Source organism: Gadus chalcogrammus, chromosome 13 (assembly GCF_026213295.1).
Source record: "Gadus chalcogrammus isolate NIFS_2021 chromosome 13, NIFS_Gcha_1.0, whole genome shotgun sequence".
In the NCBI taxonomy this organism is placed as follows: Eukaryota; Metazoa; Chordata; class Actinopteri; order Gadiformes; family Gadidae; genus Gadus; species Gadus chalcogrammus.
The window spans coordinates 17,037,157-17,057,352 of NC_079424.1; the positions used below are offsets into that span (position 1 = coordinate 17,037,157).

At 47.2% G+C, this 20,196-nt stretch overlaps 1 protein-coding gene across 3 annotated transcripts in view; it reads left to right on the forward strand.

The window, feature by feature from the left end:
* cdh4 (cadherin 4, type 1, R-cadherin (retinal)) overlaps nucleotides 1-20,196 on the forward strand; it is a 200,982-nt gene that overhangs the window by 72,336 nt on the left and 108,450 nt on the right. For 2 of the 3 annotated variants that reach the window (XM_056605501.1, XM_056605502.1), the window contains exon 3: nucleotides 9,082-9,105. The exons of the other annotated variant lie outside the window; for it this stretch is intronic. In XM_056605501.1, coding sequence (XP_056461476.1) covers nucleotides 9,082-9,105 — 24 coding nt within the window. The remainder of the gene's footprint in view (nucleotides 1-9,081; nucleotides 9,106-20,196) is intronic. 3 annotated transcript variants of the gene reach the window in all.

Consider the following 20,196-nt stretch of genomic DNA (forward strand, 5'->3'; position numbering starts at 1 on the left):
GGCAATGGACCGAGGAGTAGGAGGAGAGGGAGAATGAGGAGAGGGGGGAGAAGGGGGAGAAGAGGGAGGAGAGGGGGGCAGAACAGGCCTGGGGGCAGAAGGAGACGAGATGCGAGGAACATCAATGCTTCCTCCCCAGCTGTGGCGGGGTCCTACGTCTTCAAACACACACACACACATGCACACAAACACAAAGGCACACACATACACAAACACAAAGGGACACACACACACACACATACGCACGCACACACACCACAGCCAACACCACTAGCAAACCAAACATCATTATCTCCCTAATGGCGCGGTGGTGCCGTGATGGAGAAAGCCCACAAACAATGATGGCAGCGATGACGGTGATGGCGGTAATGGGGGCGATGATGATGATGATGTTGGGAATGATGAAGATGGACATCAGTGACTAGGGCTTTGGTCCAATTCTGATCCACAAAATATCCACAAAAAACAAAACCTAAAAAATATGAATGCCCTTGCTGGAGAATATGGTTAGGAAAAATGGCTGCTCATCTACAAAGATAACTACTACAAAGGCTTGAAATGTGGCATATTTTAGAGGTCCCCTTTGCGGTTTCGACACCATAGGATACTCAACCTGCATACCTGTGCTTTACTACGTAGGCCTTTAGCTGCTATTTACCTACAGCACGATTTAGCTGCGTGACATTAGCAAGCAGGTCGGTAGGGGTTAGACTCCTTGCTCAAAGACGTCCACAGGTAAACCGGGGCTCAAACCCACAACCTTTCGGCTCCCCTGCCCCCTGCACTTACTATTTCACATCTGTATACCTGTAATGTATATAGTTTATCCATCTATAACTGTATATTATTCATGTTGTTTCAATTACACTGTTAAAAAAAATGAACAGTCAACTGTAAAGTGTGAACTTTGCTGAACGGTGTGCGGAGCGGACTGGAGGAATGGGATCGTTTATCCATCCCCTCCTCCATGTGCCCCCCCCCCTCTCCATTGTGTGTGGCAGCATCTCAGCCACGGCCACAGGACAGTGTCTTCCGACTCCAGCGCTCTGGGGGAACCATAGTGTCAGCAGTGTGTGTCCTCCCCTGCTCCGCTGGGTGTGGGTGTGGGTGTGGGTGTGTCTTCGAGTGGGTCTTTGTGTGTAGTCCAGAATCCTACCCTCAGCCCAGACACTGCTCACAGGGGCCACCACAATAGGGCACCTTGGGTTCAAACATATGCTCAGTTGTGTCACACACACACACACACACACACACACACACACACACACACACACACACACACACACACACACACACACACACACACACACACACACACACACACACACACACACACACACACACACACACACACTTGTGCTCACACATGCGCCAAAGCAAAAATGAAAATGAAAACACACACACGGGCATATTGATTAAGGGATACACACATGGTCATGCACGCAATTGAATTCACACACAGCGTGACACATATACACACATCAGGGCATACAAACACTTGCATATCCACAAAGGGATACACACATAGGGGCACATTACCACATACACACGCACACAAGGGAGCCTGTGCACGTCCATACAAGTAACAAATGCATCTACATTTATCTACATTGTATCAATTAATCAGTAAAACAAACACTGGCACACAGCCATGCAGTAAATGTATGCATTCACACACACACACACACACACACACACACACACACACACACACACACACACACACACACACACACACACACACACACACACACACACACACACACACACACAGCCTTCAGGGATGCGATGCGGCAGCTTCGGAGCAGCACTTAGCTGCCTGAAGCCCCTGAAGCGCATGTCATCTCCTCCCTCGGCCCCATGACGGGGCTCTGCATTTTACCCAAACATCTGGCTGTGTCAGCACCAGTTTGTCACAGCTGGGACTACGGCTCCCCACGCTCCCTGTCCCTCTCCTCTGTCTCTCCCTCCCCTGCCCTCCCTGCCTCCCCTCTGCCCCCCCAACGGCCACGTCGGGGCGTTGGGTGGGAGGCGGAGGCCCGCTGCGGGGGTGTGTTGGTGGCGAGAGGCGGCCAGGGCCGTCTTGTTTTGTGGAGCTGAGGTGGAGGAGCAGCCGGGGTGTCCACCGGACTTTAGGCGGCTCACAGGACGGACACACCACCAGTATTAGTCAACAGGAAGAGATGTATCTCATTCTGATCATTTTATTTTTTTTATCTCAGTGCTTTGTTTATCACCTGATTATGTATTTTGTGAGTCCCTGTTGACAGGTTATATCTCATTATGAGGTTATTAAAGACTGAATAATATTGAGTTTTGGCCATTGACTAATCCGAGGGCGGCCATACAAGCCCTGTCCTCAATGTGCCAAATATGGATTGTTTCTGCTGGTCGCACAGGACAGCGACCACTGTAGAAGGCACATCTACACGTCAAACCATTTGTGTGTAAACGGCTTGCGTCAGACACTACTTCCAGATGCTGTAGTCTGTGTCTTTTCAGGGAGGAGGGAGTGGGGGTGGTTGTACCGTCCCAGTGTGAGAGTTGGCTCGGCGGTACCGCTGGCTCCTGAACGGCCTTTAGTCGATTGGCAACCGTTTTTTTTATCCGGCCCTATTCTATCTATATAGTTTGATCTGTGGTCCCTATCAAGACTGATCACAAGATTATATATTCTGCTTTATAATACCTGTCATTAGTTAAATCTCTTCATCTTAATTCTGAATATGCAATAGGAATAGTTGAAAAAATGTATCATGCTCCTCAATAAATAGAAGGCTTCAAATATACACTTTGATCAGAAATCAGTGATCATTAACATCCCAAACTGCTTCCGGCCAACCTGGATAGCCCCTAAAAGTCCTGATCCTGGAGCCCTTAGAATCTTTGTCCGTGGATATTCAGACCTTACCCACTGCTGTTTAAACAGCGTATGTTTCTACCAGAGCAAATGGGGTGTTTGTGTGCATTAATCAATGCTGACGCGAGGTTACCCTTGCATGCCCTTGCGAGGCGCAGGCATGCTTTACATGCCAAGATGAAACCCACCGAGCGCGGTGTGAATGAATGTTTGGGTTGAGTCACTTATTATAACAAGCCCCCCCGCGTGGAGAGAGCCTCGGGGTGGGAGCGGGGATGGGCTCTAACAACACCCCTGTGAGCTCCATAGAGAGAGAGTGATCTGAGGTTGATGCCATGAAAGCAAAAACATCATTAACACCTCCTAGGTGCAGTGTAAACGCGTCCAATGTACACATCTAAATTAAAAGCATGGTGCTTATCTCGCTGCCTGGTGACGTTCACGTTAGGGGCTATGTGAGGATTAGAACACATTTGCCCCTGGTGAATCCTTTTGACGCGTTATGTCTACATAACCAGCTACTGAGTGGGTCCTATGCCTATGCAAATGAGTTGAATTAGTGCATCAGAGACCGGGTTTAGAGGCTGGAACCGAAGCTGCTCACCGGAGAGTCTCCGGCCCCAGATGGCCCCAGATGGTCCTCTCAAGGATGCCCGGTGCTTGGGCTGCTGGATGGCCCTCTGATGGCCGCCGTTTGGAAGTCACCGTCTCAGTAGGAGTTTAGATTACCCCCTCAGTCTGTTTGTTCCTCGGTCCTCGCAAGCAAGTAAAACATAAAGAAAGCTCTGGCTGCGTTGAGGGTGTGCGTGTGTGTGGTGTGGGGTGTGTGTGTGTGTGTGCGTGTGTGGGGGTGTATAGATCCAATTTCTTCTCTCTTTCTCTTTTCTTCTTTCTCCGTTGGAAACTATGGTTGGAGGCTCTTGGGGGGGGGGGGGGGTAGCCCAAATTGTGTACAATCACAAAGTGGTCCTCAACCCATGTCAACCTGCTATCTATCATCACAGCAAGGCGTCGCTGCAAAATATAGATCTATATCTATATCTATATAGATATAGATCTATATAGATATATAGCAGAAAAGAGCAGGGGCGGCGTTGATTTGTTGAGTGGAGGGAAACACAGCATTCATAGTGACAGTTGGATGTGGAAAATCCCCCCCCCCCCCCCCTCGTACCGCACCGTTACCTCTGATTTGAAGTGTGTGCAGAGCAACAAGGCGAGCTGCACAACTACTTATCTTACTTTACTTATAGCACTCAGCCGCAGACATGAGACGAGAGAGAGGGGGAGGAGGGGGAGGCGTTGAGGGATGGTGTGACAGAGGCAGAGGGAGGCGGGGAGCGGGAGACAAAGAGAGTGAACGGGGGGGGGGGGGGACGAGAGAGGATTGACGATGAGGACGAGGAGCCGAAGGAGCGGGGGCAACACGGGAGTAGACGCGGGGCGTGCTGAAAGAGAGATCCCTGATGAGCTGCAGACCACAGCCACATGACCCCCCGATCCCCCGCTCTCTCAGCCGGTTCTCTCTCTCTCGAGTGCCGCGACTCCACGCCTGTCCCGTCAGTCTCTGGGGGATAAAGCCGGTCAAAGGGCCTATCATCAGCGAGCTGGAGCCCGGGCTGAATTATTACACGCCGGGAGGGCGGCAGGCTAAAGCGCCGTGCGTCACTTAGCACCTCTCCAGCACCCGTCGCAGAGCGCAACAACGCACGCCGTCCTTTCCATATCGGCACTCATGCGCCACTCTCCTTCCTGCCGCCAGCGTTGCTTAAGGTCCGCCCCCCCCACGCACCCCATCACCCACCTCCCCACAAGGGCCCTGTTATGAGGAAATGTTAATGCGTCGTGTCATTGTGTGCCTCTCCACTCTTGTCACTTTAGTGCAATAATGAATCAAAATAAACATACAGCACTCTGCAATATGGCTTTTATATTCCATTCTTATCAGACAACTCATTAGCCAGTAATGAGCCAGGTCTCCGGCTCCTCTCGTTGGGGTGAGGAGGGGGGAGGAGGAGGGGGAGGAAGAAGCTGGGGGGAGGGGGGGGACTAAGTTTGGTGCATGGGGAAAAGTGTGCGTGTGTGTATGTGTGCGGCGGAGCGTGCTGCGCTCGTACGTGCACTCGTACACACACTCCAGCCGATACTCCTGGAGTCCCACACCAATTACGCCGGCACATCGCCCGGGAAGGAGCCCACTTAGCCGGCGCTCACTTTATGAATAATTGATTGTTTGTTCCGCTGTTGTGTTAGTAAATACATGTGCGCTGTGATTAATTGTTTTGACGACATATTCATTTGTTCAATTTGATTAGATGCTTAATATATTATTTATTTGCGAGGAAAACCGCGGTTATGAGGACCAAGTTTGCTCTGCATAAACACCCACCCGCACCACACCTGACTCCACATTCTACCCTAATGCGACAAGTTTTTTTGTTCTTTTTTTCTGCCGATGTGCAAGTTTGAGGAGAAGTCAAAGAACTTTCTATGAAAGTCATGCAGTCATACAGTCATTCATAGCTCAAGTTTAGTCTCCTATTCAGCCAAACAGAGTGCTGTTTTGGCATGTCTTTGTACGTGATTAAAAGTCTTTCCTTCATACAATGGAATTCTATCAACACCTCCTTTGGGTTCCACATTTGGCATTGAAGTCCCTTTTTTCTTTTCAATAGTTGCATTGAGCTTGAAATATAACAAGCCAGTCATTGACATGTAGGCAGTAATTTGTCAGCTGTCATTTCTAAATCTTAGCCCCACCTCATAATAATTCAACCAATGAAAGGAGTCTCGTTTTAAGTGAGCTATTGTCTAGTTGTCTCGTTTCTTTAACGTGTTGAAATTGTTATGCATGGGGCACAATATAATTACTAGAAAGGCTAAGGGTTAGACGAAAATATATTTGTGTATCCTTATTTCCTCCACTTCCAAACACCAGAGAACCGTGTAAGATGTCTGGTCCAAATCCATACCTATCTTCCAAATGGTTGTTTTATTTTTTTGGAAAATGACTTAGTGTGCGACTGAAATGAAAATGACTGATATCAAAATAATTGATATAATGAAGCAGAGTATGGTACAGCTTTTTATTGCTAACATACAGGAAATATTGTCGCTTTTAGACAAAGTTCTGAAGACCTTTATGCCTGTACATTTTCTGGTTGATATTTGTTATCTTTTTTCCTAGTCTTCATCTCCTTTAGTACACTTCAGAGCCCTTTACCTTTAGACTTCTGTTGCTTTGAGTGCTCCATCTACCTATCCCCCCTTCATTGGCTGAGCTCAGACCCAGGTTTAAATTATATAGTTCATGGTGGCCATTTTGTCATCGCTACATGGGCTCGAGTTTGGTTTATTCTGTTATTTTTTGCTCCTGTAAGCTTTGTAGAAGCTCTGCTTTTACAAGTTAATTGTAGTTTGCTTATTTACATTGAATATGAGAGTGCATGTATTATTTGTTCAGTTTCAGTTTCATACGACAAAATGTGTTACAACACTCACAAAATGTGTGATAAAGCAAAAAAGGCGACGTGTCCATCTGTCAGGGACAGATGGAATAATTATTTAAGTATAAGAGCAATTTATAAGGAAAGATGGTACTGTATTAATCCAAGACAGGATATTCCTGATTATTCTCACAGTTTATATTGTAATTAACATTATGCGAAGAGGAAATGGCTTGATGCCTTGGACACTAAATAAAATGAACAAAACATATGGTCTGTGTACGTGTCCCCGTATGACTAAGTCAAGATACGTTTCAGAGTTGTGAAGGAAATCTCAGACTTTTCAACCATTCTTTTTGCAAAATCCTCAGGCTCAATTTTACGTATAAGCGATTTTCTGTTGTTGTGTTCGATGCATTTTTCTATGCCTGTCAATCAAAACGGAGTGTGTGTGTGTGTGTGTGTGTGTGTGTGTGTGTGTGTGTGTGTGTGTGTGTGTGTGTGTGTGTGTGTGTGTGTGTCTGTGTGTGTGTGTGTGTGTGTGTGTGTGTGTGTGTGTGTGTGTGTGTGTGTGTGGGTGTGGGCCAGCATGTGTTGCTCTGCTCCTGGAGAGCGGTAGCAGACCAACTGAAGATGGAAGGAGAATGAATGGAGCTCTGCCATATGCCAGATATGGGACTGCTTGCCAATTTACAGGGGGATACTGGCAAGTAGTAGGAAGGCTGATTTCCTGACAGAGGGAGATGAATAATTAAATAAGCGTATAGCAAAGTTCTGTAGGGGGTGAGCCGGCATTCCTTTATACACATAGAGAGAGGATCTAAACCGCCATGCTGTCAACATGGTGGAAAATACCTTTGTAGAAATTGATGTTGCTTTGCGTTTGGTAAACAAGTAAGAGAGTTTGCAGTGATTTTTCTTTTAGTATTCATTACAAGACTGCTCTGTTAAAGAAGGAAACATGTATATATATTTACTCAAACAATGTCTTGTGAACTAGCACTATCTTTAATATTTGGAGAGTCATGCATATTTAACGACCTAATGGCAACATGTAGCAAACTCATGTAAACAAACTCTTGACTTTGAAGTGAGATCAGTTACCACTACATAGTTTTGCATACATTTGACTATAAAACTTCAAAGGAACAACAGCATTACTTACAAAAAGAATAGCAAAGAAACATCAATGCTTCTTAAAAATATTATGGCTGTAAACTGCTTGCAGAAGTTCTTCAAACCTCCTTTAATTCAATACAACGAATTCAATACACATTTGAATCTAAACTAATCCAGTCACAGCGCTAATTTATGCGTCGGTCGACAGACATAGTTTGTATGCGCTTCACATGTTAGCCAGAGTACCCAGAAGATCGGGGCCACTCACACTAGGGCCGTTTGCCTGTTCCGTGCTGCAGGAAGATTCAGGACGATTCCCCCCCTCCCCACTCCCCCCGCTGGCCCGTGGTCACACTGCTCCCAAAGGCCGTGGCCTGGGCACGATTGCTCCTTCATACATACGTCATCACGTCGTAATACGATAAATACGTCATCACCAAGCGTCCTCGCCGCCATAACAACAATGGAGAACAACAATTGAATGCTGTCGTCGGCCCAAATTTCAAGTAAACCCCCGACTTCACTATCACACCAACGTAAACCCACTCGTGAAGCGCTTGCCGCCATTGTTTAAAATGATTGTTGTGGGGAAGATGGGCATGGATGGACCTATAAAGAAAGAAGGGTCGCGCAAGGACTTTACATCCAGCTCACGTTGCGTATCCGCGCGTGTGCGCGTGTCATCTCATTAGCATCTGATTAGCATCTGTACTTTGGGCACGGCACACCTCTCCCAAGTTTGCCGTGGCCAAGTTCCGTGCTGGAATACGGATGGCGCGGTCACACTAGCCAAACGTTCTAGACTTTAGTATGCAAATGAGCTCGGGCACGGGGCCGTGGCCCTAGTGTGAGTGGCAGAGTGGTCTGTGACTGTGACTTCAACAGCCATATGGAGGGGTTGTGCAGGCAGCGTTTGGGTGGTGACGTAGATGTGTTGCCGCAGTCAGGCGTTGTTTGTTGTCTTCTTCAAAGAACACAACCTTCAAACCCCATGGTAAATGTTTGTGCACAGTGATGTGCATATCAACGCCGTCAATCTCCCCAGGTCTCCCCGGGAATGAGCGTGGGGTCACATATGAATCAACATGAATACCATGGGGGGTTCTTAAGGGCAAAGTCGAACGCCGTTGGCCCGGGGGCAGAGAGGTTGGGCCCTGGGGGGGGGGGGGGGGGGCAAACGTGAGCGCTGTTTAAACGCTGTTGTCTCCGTAAAAGACGGCGGGCGTGGCGAATGTTTTGAGTGCTAGAGCGACCGCAGTACCTTCTTAGTGAACTCGCGTCGCTGTCTTGCTACTTCCTGCCTCAAACTAAGTTTCCTTACTACTGTTTAATCGTTTCTTTAATGTGGTTTCTTTGACTTTTATTTTCTCTCCTGGAGAGTCCTTGGTCTCTGCTCGCAGCTGTGTGTGTGTGTGTGTGTGTGTGTGTGTGTGTGTGTGTGTGTGTGTGTGTGTGTGTGTGTGTGTGTGTGTGTGTGTGTGTGTGTGTGTGTGTGTGTGTGTGTGTGTGTGTGTGTGTGTGTGTGTGTGAAGGCGGATGATTAGGGTGAAAGGGCACTCTTGTTACAATAACATTTTCTTTTATCAAAAAATATGTTCTCATGATGTCATGTTTCTTTCCTCCCTCTCTCTCTCTGTCTATCTCTATATAATACAGGAACCACCCTTTCCAGTGAGCGTGGTGAGTACCGCAGTCGCATCCTCTCCTCCTCCTCCTCCTCTTCCTCTTCCTTCTCCTTCGTCTTCATCTTCCTCTTCTTAAATGACAGCCCGCGTGGTCGCAGCGTCTGGGTTGTCTGTGGCTCTCCTTGTCGCTTCTGCCACAAACGCTTCAAGGATGTCTCAGTCGCAAGTGTTTTTCGCATCGCTGAGACGAAATGGCTCCTTTCTATCAAGCACTTTACAAAACTACACAAAGAGAACATCAAGTTAGAGCCAATATGGCATCAGTTGGCCTGGCTGGCCGGCTTGCAATTGATGAAGGTTGCTTGTATGGGCTCGTCCTTGCCCTGCTAGTTTTCGTCTGACTTTCATATCCTCAATACGTTTCCAGGGAGGACATTAAACCTCTCATTGCCAAGCTGTAGGAGTTTGGAGTCGTGTTTTTGTTCTTGTTTAAAGAGGCTGCTAACCATCTGGGCTGTTGAAAGCCTCCTTTAATCCTCTGTTTGTAACTCAGGCTTCCCTATGTACTTCTGTTAGGATGGGTCAGAGGAATGAGCTCGGATGATTCAGCAATGCAAACAGTTGGACTGGAGTCAGCCGTCTGCATCTCTCTTTACTATAGTTTGTTTGGGCTGCGGGGGCTCACTTACTCTTTATTGTATCTCCTTTCACTCTCTCTACACACACAAACACACTTACGCACACACACACACATACAAACATTTTTGCTCTGTGACATACAATCCACATGCTACTCATCATCAGCTCCCGTGTCTGTCCTTGCTGCTGTCGAGAGAGGGAGGGAGTGGGAGAGAGGGAGGGAGAGAGGGAGAGGGAGAGGGAGAGAGAGAGGGAGAGGGATAGAGAGAGAGAGAGAGAGAGAGAGAGAGAGAGAGAGAGAGAGAGAGAGAGAGAGAGAGAGAGAGAGAGAGAGAGAGAGAGAGAGAGAGAGAGAGGGGCATGTTGGAGGAGAGACTTGAGGTCCATCCATCTCTGGGGTGACAGTAATGCAAAGTACAGAGAAATCTTGTGATACACTTTTCAGTGCCAGCACTTTCTATACTGCCCCCCCTCCCCCCCCCACAGCCTCCTCCACCTGCCACACTAAGAAACAGATAGCAAATGAATAAGAAGTCACATTCTGCATTTTTCTCCCCTCAGTCATCTCGGTTGTTTTATTTTGTATCCTGTCTTTATTAACTGCCCTCCCCCTGTGTGTTTGTGTGTGTGTGTGGTATCTCTGCTGCCCCCCCTCTCAGGAAATAGAAGGAAAAAAAAAAAGTCTGAGCTGTGTTATGTGATGATGGGGAGGCGGAGGATATGAATCCAGGTAATGAAAAGATTGGACGGCAGATGTGAGAGTCCAAGGTCCCGCTGCCCTTGGACTCTATTGTCCAAGCGGAGTTTGCACGCGCCGGCTAATGCTGCACTGACATAGGCTTCAAGCCAACCACGTCCTTATCTGCTTCCTGTTCTCACTTCTCACTAAGCACTCATCTGTGCTGTGCACATGAGTATGTATCTTGCACAGTGCGGATCAACACACACACACACGCACACACACACACACACACACACACACACACACACACACACACACACACACACACACACACACACACACACACACACACACACACACACACACACACACACACACACACACACACACACACACACACACACACACACACACACACACACACACTCACTCCTTGGCCAATCTTCCTTACCCCGGATCCTAACGACCATCATGCAGTCCTGGCCGGTAATAGGCTTTATTCTAAGAAACGTGTGCTTGGTGTGTTTGTGTGTGTGTGAGGGACACTCGCTCCAGACTTAATTGGCTCCGGGCTGTGTGAGGCTTGAGTCCTAGGCCTTTCTAAGAAAAACTCAAATGCTATTATTCGGATAATCCAGGAGTAATTTCCGGATTGATTGTTTATTGTTTTGTGCCAGCCGAGAAAATGCTCTAGCCAAGTTGTCATCAACACGAACGGAAGAGAAACCAAAAAGATAATTGGTGTAGCGCTGTAAGCCCCCCGCCTCACGTAGGGCTCATTACGCCTCTCTGACCGAAGGCCCTCCCCCGGTTACAGTATGTGTGCTCCGTGACGCTTGTTTGTGTTGGATGAGAGACAACATGACCTAATGTCGCTCATCTGATCTCAAACATGGACATCTTATTAAACATACTCACAGGAGAGAAAATGAAAAAATGATTTGGAGATTTCTTTGAGGTTAGAAATGATGGAATGTTTATTTTCTACTTAAAGCATTCTGGGGTTTCTGGTGCTTCAGCTGTAATTCAGTTAACATCGGCTGGGTTGAATAACCGCAAGACTTCCACTGCCAGTTGCTCAACCGATATAGACAGCTTTTTAAGTTTTTATTTTTTTCTCACTTCCCCCTCCTGCTATCTCTCCCCAACCCCCTCCCTTCCCCAATCCCTCTCCTCCCCCCTCCTCTGTAATCCTGCTCCGGTTTTGAGGAGTGGTTTGGGCTGGAGGAGCAGCTAATGGTCTGTGAAATGTCTCCAATGCTAGTGCAACAACAAAAGTATCGTGGACGAAGACAGGGAGGGAGAGAGAAGAAAAAAATGACCAAAAAAATCAAACCACGTCCCTATAGTTCCCTACGATGTGTCAGAGGAAACCATTTTTTCCGAAAGCGAAATTGTAGGAAAAGCTTTTCTTTCGTTTCTTTTTTTACCTCCCGACCGTGGTAAAAGTTGGTGTAATTGCCTGCTGGAATGGGGGCCCGACAGCAGGCGGGAATCTCTTGGCCTGTGGTGGGAGACCTCTGGAAGCTGCTGCTTGGCACAGCTGTGGGTTCACAGCTACACCATCCCCCCCCCCCCCCCCCCCCCCCCCCCCCCCCCCCCCGTCTCTCCTCCCCTAAGCCTGAAGCGCTGAGGCAGAGTGCTTAGCATGGGGAAATTCAAAGCTGCATAATATTGACAAGAGCGTAGTGAATGTTGCCATGATAGCGGTTAGCTTGATTAACCTGAACGGAGGAGAGGAATAGCCCTCTTCCTCTGTACTGCTGTGGAGAGGTAGATGTATTATTACACGGTGCTTTTGCGTCATGTGTTTTCCAGCATGGTGCAGACATGATGGCCCTCAGCCTCCCTCTATCCTCTCCATACCAATTAAAGCTGTTTTTCTTCTGCCGATGCTGGGCTAACAGAGACAGCCACAAAGAGCCCTTGAAGTAGACTCAAACAGGATCCATGAGAGGGAGATAGGGAGAGAGGGGGAGATAGTGGGAGGGGGAGAAAGAGGGAGAGCGAACATAGTGGCCATCTCTTTTTCCATCGGCTAGTGATTTTTTTATTGCTACTTTTTTTTCCCGCACTACAGTATATTCTAACTTTTACTCTGAAACATCCTTGCTTTGAGCGCCAAAGTTTTCACACAGGTGGTTTCTGTGCAGGGACTACCTTCGAGGCAGGCATAACCGTTTCTCTGAGTATTGACTGGGTGGTGCAGCTCGATACTCATGTTTCAACTTTTAACGCTGCAACCTTAAATTCACCTCGGTTACACAATCCTGCATAAATCATATATTTTGATCAAATTAACATGGACCGTGCTGAACAGCATGAAAGTGGTGTTTCCAAAATACATATCAATCAGTCACCCCAATAAAAGGTATTGTTTCTTTGTATTCTCAAAGCCCAGTGATAAGCCCTGCTTCTTTGCGCAGGAAACCCCTTTAGAAACTTTGTCACCCCTCTGGATCAGGACTCAATTTAAGGTATACTAGGAAGCTGTCAGTCAGAGGGGTAATGCTGTTAAGGCTGACGTTTGGCATCCTGCATGTAAAGAGTCTGAAGTCACGAAGAGAAAAGCCTGGCCATTTCTCCTGGCCTGTCAATCAAACCGGACTCAGCCATGGTACCGCCTCCCCATCCCATATAACAAACTCAGCAAATGTCAATGTGTGCATCGATAAGCCACTGTGTGTGTGTGTGTGTGTGTGTGTGTGTGTGTGTGTGTGTGTGTGTGTGTGTGTGTGTGTGTGTGTGTGTGTGTGTGTGTGTGTGTGTGTGTGTGTGTGTGTGTGTGTGTGTGTGATCCACGTGTACACCCTAGCCAATTAATGTTATTAGCGGTCATTTGTCACCTGGAAGACCACTGCTGGAGTGGACTTCTAACCGTGCATGTCTGTCTCGGCTGACAGGTCCTGCTGAGCTCCACGTTTTCCTTGCATTTAATCCAACATGGCCACTTACTTCCCCATTGAAATCCTACATTAAACTCAGCAATAGCCAGCCCTTTTGTTTCACATACCTGCAGTTAAAGCTATTAGCAGTTTTCTTCTTGTTTTCTAATTACACATTTGATAAATGAAGACTGGGCTCTATTCATCCTCAGTTCAAGTGCTTTAAGCCTCATGGTTTATTGCTTACAGCGAAGACGCTGCTTATGATTGAGTTGACACCATTGTATTTTCCTTATCTTGATATCTGTCAAGATACTGCTGTCATAAGCATCAGGTAATGGCATATTCATCTTTAACAAATAAATAGTGGGACAAAGGTGGATATGCTTTCAATGACCACCCTTTCTTTTTTTTTTCCTATTCATATTAGAATGCTGAACGGACACAAGGTTCCTTGGAAAGGCCATGGTTTCAGAGCCTTGGTGTATAATGGTAGTCTAGAAAGAGGCAGTGTCTTACCTTGTCTTTATCGCCCCCTGCAGGCTGAAATCCCAGGCTGCTTCAAAGCAGGGAGGGAACAATTGATCCATGTAACACGAAACCTAATTACTTCGACCCTAAGTCCACACATTAATGTTGTTTAACTTTCCACTCTTCGTTTCTGCTCTCTCTCTCTCTCTCTCTCTCTCTCTCTCTCTCTCTCTGTCGCTCTCTCTCTCTCTCTCTCTCTCTCTCTCACACTCTCTCTCACACTCTCTCTCTCTTAACTGGCTCTCACTCTCTGCCTTTCTCCTCCTCCTCCTCGCCAGAGGAACATTATTCCTTCCCTGGCACTCGCTGTATGTAGCACACGCTGGGCCTCGTGGGGCCATGTTCTGCTAAAGACATACAACGGTTATACAATTATGGCTCATGTCCGCGTCAAAGTAACAGCGTTGAGTACAACTCATTGGTGCATATGTGTACTAGTGTTGCACGGTATTCCGATACTAGAAAGGTATCACGATGCCCTCACGCAAAAAACGATTCGATACGCTAATTCTTTAGTATCGATACTTTTTTAAAAAAGAATACTTTGATTAAAAAAAAGGGAAAATATGAAAGAAAAAAAGACTTTGAACGAAAGGACTTGCACATACACATGCAGCATCAACTCTCAGTCATACTCCTTGCACGCAGAAGCTAGTCAGTTGGCGTGCCTCTCAGCTCGCCACAGCAGCAGCAGGCAGGTCACTGAGCAATGAAAATTATCTCCGTCCACATTATCGTTTTCGGAATGTTTTGCATCCACGTTCCACACTGAAATTATTTTGATAAACAGTTGTTGTCATGGTGACGCGACTCCCCCCACGCCTCTCTGTTTAGATTACAGGCGCGCGATCAGCTGATAGTTGCAGTTGATCAGCTGGCTAATCATTTTCACTCACAATCAAAAAATATGGTTAAAACCGAAAGTACATAGGCGATTATTATGTTGTTTTTTTAAAGGCCGCTCCAAGTACGGTTTGACCTGGCCTCTTTGCGTTTTTTCCCTGTGGACTGCTGTGGACTAACCTTCGGTATTGGACTAACGAATATGTTTGAGGCAACGTGTCAAGTTGTAACTGGAGATACAAAAGTACATTGTAAAGAGAAATCATAATTTATATTTCACCTTCCATTTTTTGATGAGCGTCTCGGTCTCGAGCACAAGCTTGTGGCAGCGTCATGGCAACCAAACGTTATAGTTTCTGAAAGCCTCCGTCTTCTATTTCTGATCCGTTATATAAAATAACCTCATATTTCACTTCCCCCGTCTTTTTTCTCCACAAGCCGAGGAATGTAGGCAAGTGCTTCCGAACCTGTCGCCATCTCGTTGCCTTGCCCTGTCCACATTAACCCGGGTAAATCTACAAACGCATAAATAATTATCCGTTTAGCCCTTCCGTACACACTAAAATGGCGAATTCCGACACTGAAAACGATGCTTTTCGAAAACATTCGCTGAGATGGATAAATGTACATTCACTCCAATAAAAGTGGGGAGCAGGAATGTGTTTCAGCAAAAAAAACCTGGATACAATCATAGGCACATAATTAGGGCTGGGTATTGTGGCCAATTTCCTAAATCGATTCGATTTCGATTCATAAGGTTCTGAATCGATTAATCACGATTTGATTTGATTCGATTCAATCTGCTCTTAAACAATGAAAGTGGCTCAACAACCGGTTTTAAGGGTAAACGTGTACATTCAACAGTTTAAACTTCAGCTGTAAACAAAACTCAAGTCTCAAATCTCAAAAGTGCAATTTTGAAATTAGAAAGGAATTGCAAGTGAGAGTGTACTTGAACTACAACATTGTGAAACAATGAAACAAATCTTGGTTCGGCCCGGCATAATAATTGTTAAATAATAATTGTTGATCAGATGGCAGGAGGAGTGTAGTTTAAGGATCACATATAGAGAATCATCCGGGGGGTTATTAACAACTGTGCTCCCTCAGACCTCTCGCTTATGATGCTACAATGCTAGTTAACGAGGATATTTCTACATCCGGCACGTCATGCACTAGGGAGTGGCTAGGCGCCCATGATGAGGAAGCAAATCTCTCCTCGATGTTGCCCTGCGCCATTGAGCAGTTTTTTTTTACAAATGTGGTAAGCATACGTTCGTATGTCTCTCACGCACAACCGCTATGTTGGTCCGGACTTATATGATATATGTAAGGGATAATGTTGTACAGAACGCCGGTCAAAATAAGCCCAATGCACCTTTTGGGAGAAGAATCGAATAGAGTACATGAAACAGGTATGAAACAGGTTATTAACGGTTCCATGGGGGGTAATAGGAATTGTCTATAAAACTAGTCTGCCATTTTGCGCTCAACTACATGCTAATATTAAGAGTGCTTAAACGTGTGATTTTGGGGGAAAATAACGCAGTAATATGAATTATTTTATTTGCACCATTTCATCTTGCACACCATAATGCTGGAACAGCGCCATGACTGCAACGTTACATGCTGCCATCCTTCCCCCTCATTTTTATTGCGGCCGTGGAGAGTTACGGGCACGTCGGTGTGAAGTATTCTCACCGTGCAAAGATAAATGGCTGTGGGAGTATTTCTCCTAGGAGCACTCTCATTTTTATTTCACCTTTAGCAAAAAATCTCTCTTCGGCTCCTTTGTCACGAAACTTTCCAAATCTCTTTCCCCTTCGCTGCGTTCTCGTCTCCCACACAGACGCATGCGCAGTTTGCGCACTCACATAAAACACAAACACACGCACAGACACAAACACACACACACACACAAAAAACAAACACACACCCACACACAGGTGTGCCATAGGGCGAGGAAACAGTAGAGGGACATGACGACAGCCGGTAACAATGTTATATCTGTTACGGTGCAGAAGAATGTGTCGTCTGTCCTGTTCTGAATGACAGCCGACGAAGCTTGTTTAAGTGGATATGTAGGGAATCTTATCATAACCACCATGGCAGAATCCATTACAGAATCCACAGCTGAACACGCACGCATTTATTTTAAAATAACTGGTAAATGATTACCAGGAAATGGTGTTCTGCTGCTCTATTGCGTGCCCTCCAGTTCACACGTGGGCTGTTGAGTTTGTAATCGGACGGGACGGTTCCAAATCCTCCATTCATCCGTTTATAACAAAATGGAAGGAAGAAACTCATACACACACACAGACACACACACACACACACACACACACACATAAATGCACCTGTTCACACATCAAAAACACACATACACACTCACACGCCCTACGTAGGGAAAACTCGAGGAGTTTTGCGAGGAGTGATGGAACGAGACCAGCTGGAATGAAACATTAATCAGTGGCTGTTCTAGAAGACGGACTGCTCTGGCCTCCTCCCCACCTCCGCTCCCCGCTCCCTTCTCCCCATTCGGTCCTACTCCGGGGCCTCCTCCACTCCGTATGAATGTTAATGTGGCTGCTATTACTCATTCATGAGCTGCCCACCACTGCTGGCCCGAGCTTGGCATGGTGGGACGCATCCAGGCAGGCGTTGCAGGGCTGGTGTTGCGGCAGGTAGAATCTCTCTCTCTCTCTCGCTCTCCCTCTCTCTCCCTCTCTCGCACTGTCTTTCACTCTCACTCTATCTAACTGTCTCTCCCTGCCCAGAAAGTCCAAGGTCCCCAAGCCTGGGACGGTGGGGGGGGGGGGGGGTCGGGGGGTTATGGTTACGCGGCTCGGACGCCACAGCTCATAAAGAGGAGGGACCTCCGCTGTACATCACAGCGACCTCCTAAACTGTCCGCACCACCCCCCCCCCTCACCTCCATGGGGGGCTGTTCACATGGAGAGCCTGTCATTGGCCCTCAGGGTGACGTACGGTGGGCCCTGGACGCTGGAGGTCGAGGCTGTCCCGGGGCCGGCAGGTACGGGGCCGACACTCACGCTACGACCACAACCACTCCTAAGCGGTCCGGGGCTTTCATTTATTTGATTGTTTTTAACGGGCGGTTTCTCGGTGGCTATGACACAGACTGATTTAGTGCGTGGCGTCGGAACATTAATTCGGCTTAAGTGCCTCTCGGCGGAGGAGACCTAAGTACCTTGATATGAGCAGGCATGCTGCTTTGAAGTGCCGTGTTTATCTATACATACTGTGTAGTTATGTATTCTTGGCGATGACATGGCATGAGGAAAAACAATATGGAGGATATCCGCTTGATATGTGCACACACTGACACACACACACACACACACACACACACACACACACACACACACACACACACACACACACACACACACACACACACACACACACACACACACACACACACACACACACACACACACACAGGGTGCATCTGGGAACAAGGAAAGATGTGTATTCAAATAAAGTTGGCATATAGAGCTATATCAAGTAAATGTCACAACAGTTGATGTGTGTGTTATCCAGTGCTGGTACGTTTGTGAATTTGTGTGTGTGTGTGTCTGTTTGCACCCGTCCGGCTTGCACGAGTTGGAGTTTCAGTAGGTGTCACTTAAGAGTGGAGTCGCTAATGGTTCTGGATTTCCACTCGACAGTCACGTGATCCCTGTCTCCTGGGTTGCCGTCTCCCTAGCCTGTGATCCACAGCTCAACTCTTGCTACAAAGTGTGCAGATAGGAGCGGAGGATGGCCTGCTGGTACACGCCGCCTCCATGCATGTTTAATGCCACGACTAGCGTTTACAACAGATGGCACTTTCTACGTGTCAAAGTTTTCCAGGTGCGCGGCCTCTGATAACCTCGCTCTGCTCTCCTACGAGCCGGAGTCCTCCTGAGAGCCCAAAGAGGCCTTTTGAACAATGTTCCCACTGAATATTTTAAGATAATCAACCAATGGCAGCTAAAGCCCACCTTGGGTTGCTCCCTCTTGTCAGTAAACAGGGTTTCATGTTTATTACAAAAAAGAAAAAGGCCCAAGGTGTGTTTTCTTTTCTTCTTCATACTCGGTTTGACGCTCGTCTCGTGTTACCCGGGTCCCCGAGGAAATCCCAGCATGCAATAGAAACAAAGTCTGATGCTGACGGGTAAGAGGTAGACTCTCTGCAGAGAAGGCTCACACACACTCAGGTAACAATACACAAAATATCTACAAAACACACACACAGACAGGTTCATATACAACACAAATTAATCATTTTATATAAATGCCAACACAATTCCATAGTCTCCTCAAGTTAAATAGATTCAATTTCAGTATTTGCAAATCAATCCCATTGGCTAAATGAATAGGCTACATTTGAGGGATTTCTAACAATTTAGTCGATCATGAGAGCCTTACAGAGTAGTTGACACACGATGCCCTGGAATTGGGCATCATGTGGCAACGTATCCACAGACATTCTGTAAATCAATGTAACACACTTCTATTTACCGTACAATATAAGGGCTTGCTTTGGATACTTTTCAAGAGAACGCACACAAACGCACACACACACACACACACACACACACACACACACACACACACACACACACACACACACACACACACACACACACACACACACACACACACACACACACACACAGCTTTCAATGGCTTCTCCGCTGGGAAAGGTAATGCCTGCAGAGAAGGGAAGAAGCTTGCACTGCAAGGAGGTCTGTGTTCCCTGGGATGGGGATGGGATGGTTCATCTGGTGCCTAGTGGTGGAGAGACACAGAGAGACACAGCTAAAGAGAGAGCACAGTCCTCCTTCGTGCCCTTGACCAAGCGCCCCCACCCCCCTCCACACCCCTACTGACCTCGCCACTATTAGAAATCGATGTCCCTTTGACGGCCCTTTCATTTAAGCCCCCTTTTGTGCTTTTATCTCTGTGGAGAGAGAGAGAGAGGGCGAGGGTTGAGCAGGAGGGAGACGCTGAGAGATATGCTTTGTGTGAGAGAGAGAGAGAGAGAGAGAGAGAGAGAGAGAGATATTGTCTGTCTGTGAGAGAGAGAGAGAGAGAGAGAGAGAGAGAGAGAGAGGATGGTGGGAGAGCTGGGGACATGGAGATATATCCTATGTTAGACGGGGATGAGAGAGAGAGAGTTGGTGGGCATATTAAAGGCTGTGCATCTCTGGCTCTGCGGCTGCTCCTTGGAGGGAGTTCATGTCAGATGAAATATCTCTGGGGCCTCATAGGGAGCAGACGAGCGCCCTGCCCAGGGTCCACACTGCGCACAACGCTTATTGTTCACCAGGCAGGCCAGGGTCCGTTTGCCCTTCAGCCCGGCTACGCCTTTCAATTATGTCTGCATCTGCGTGCGCACATCTGTGTCCGTGTGTACATGCATGTGCCTGTCAGACTTTGTTGAATGAATGTCTGGAACAGGAACAGCAACGCGCGTTCATCCCTGTTTAAATGACTTGTGTGTGCACGTGTGTTGTGTGAGTCTGTGTGTTGCCGTGGGTTTTATCACGATAGT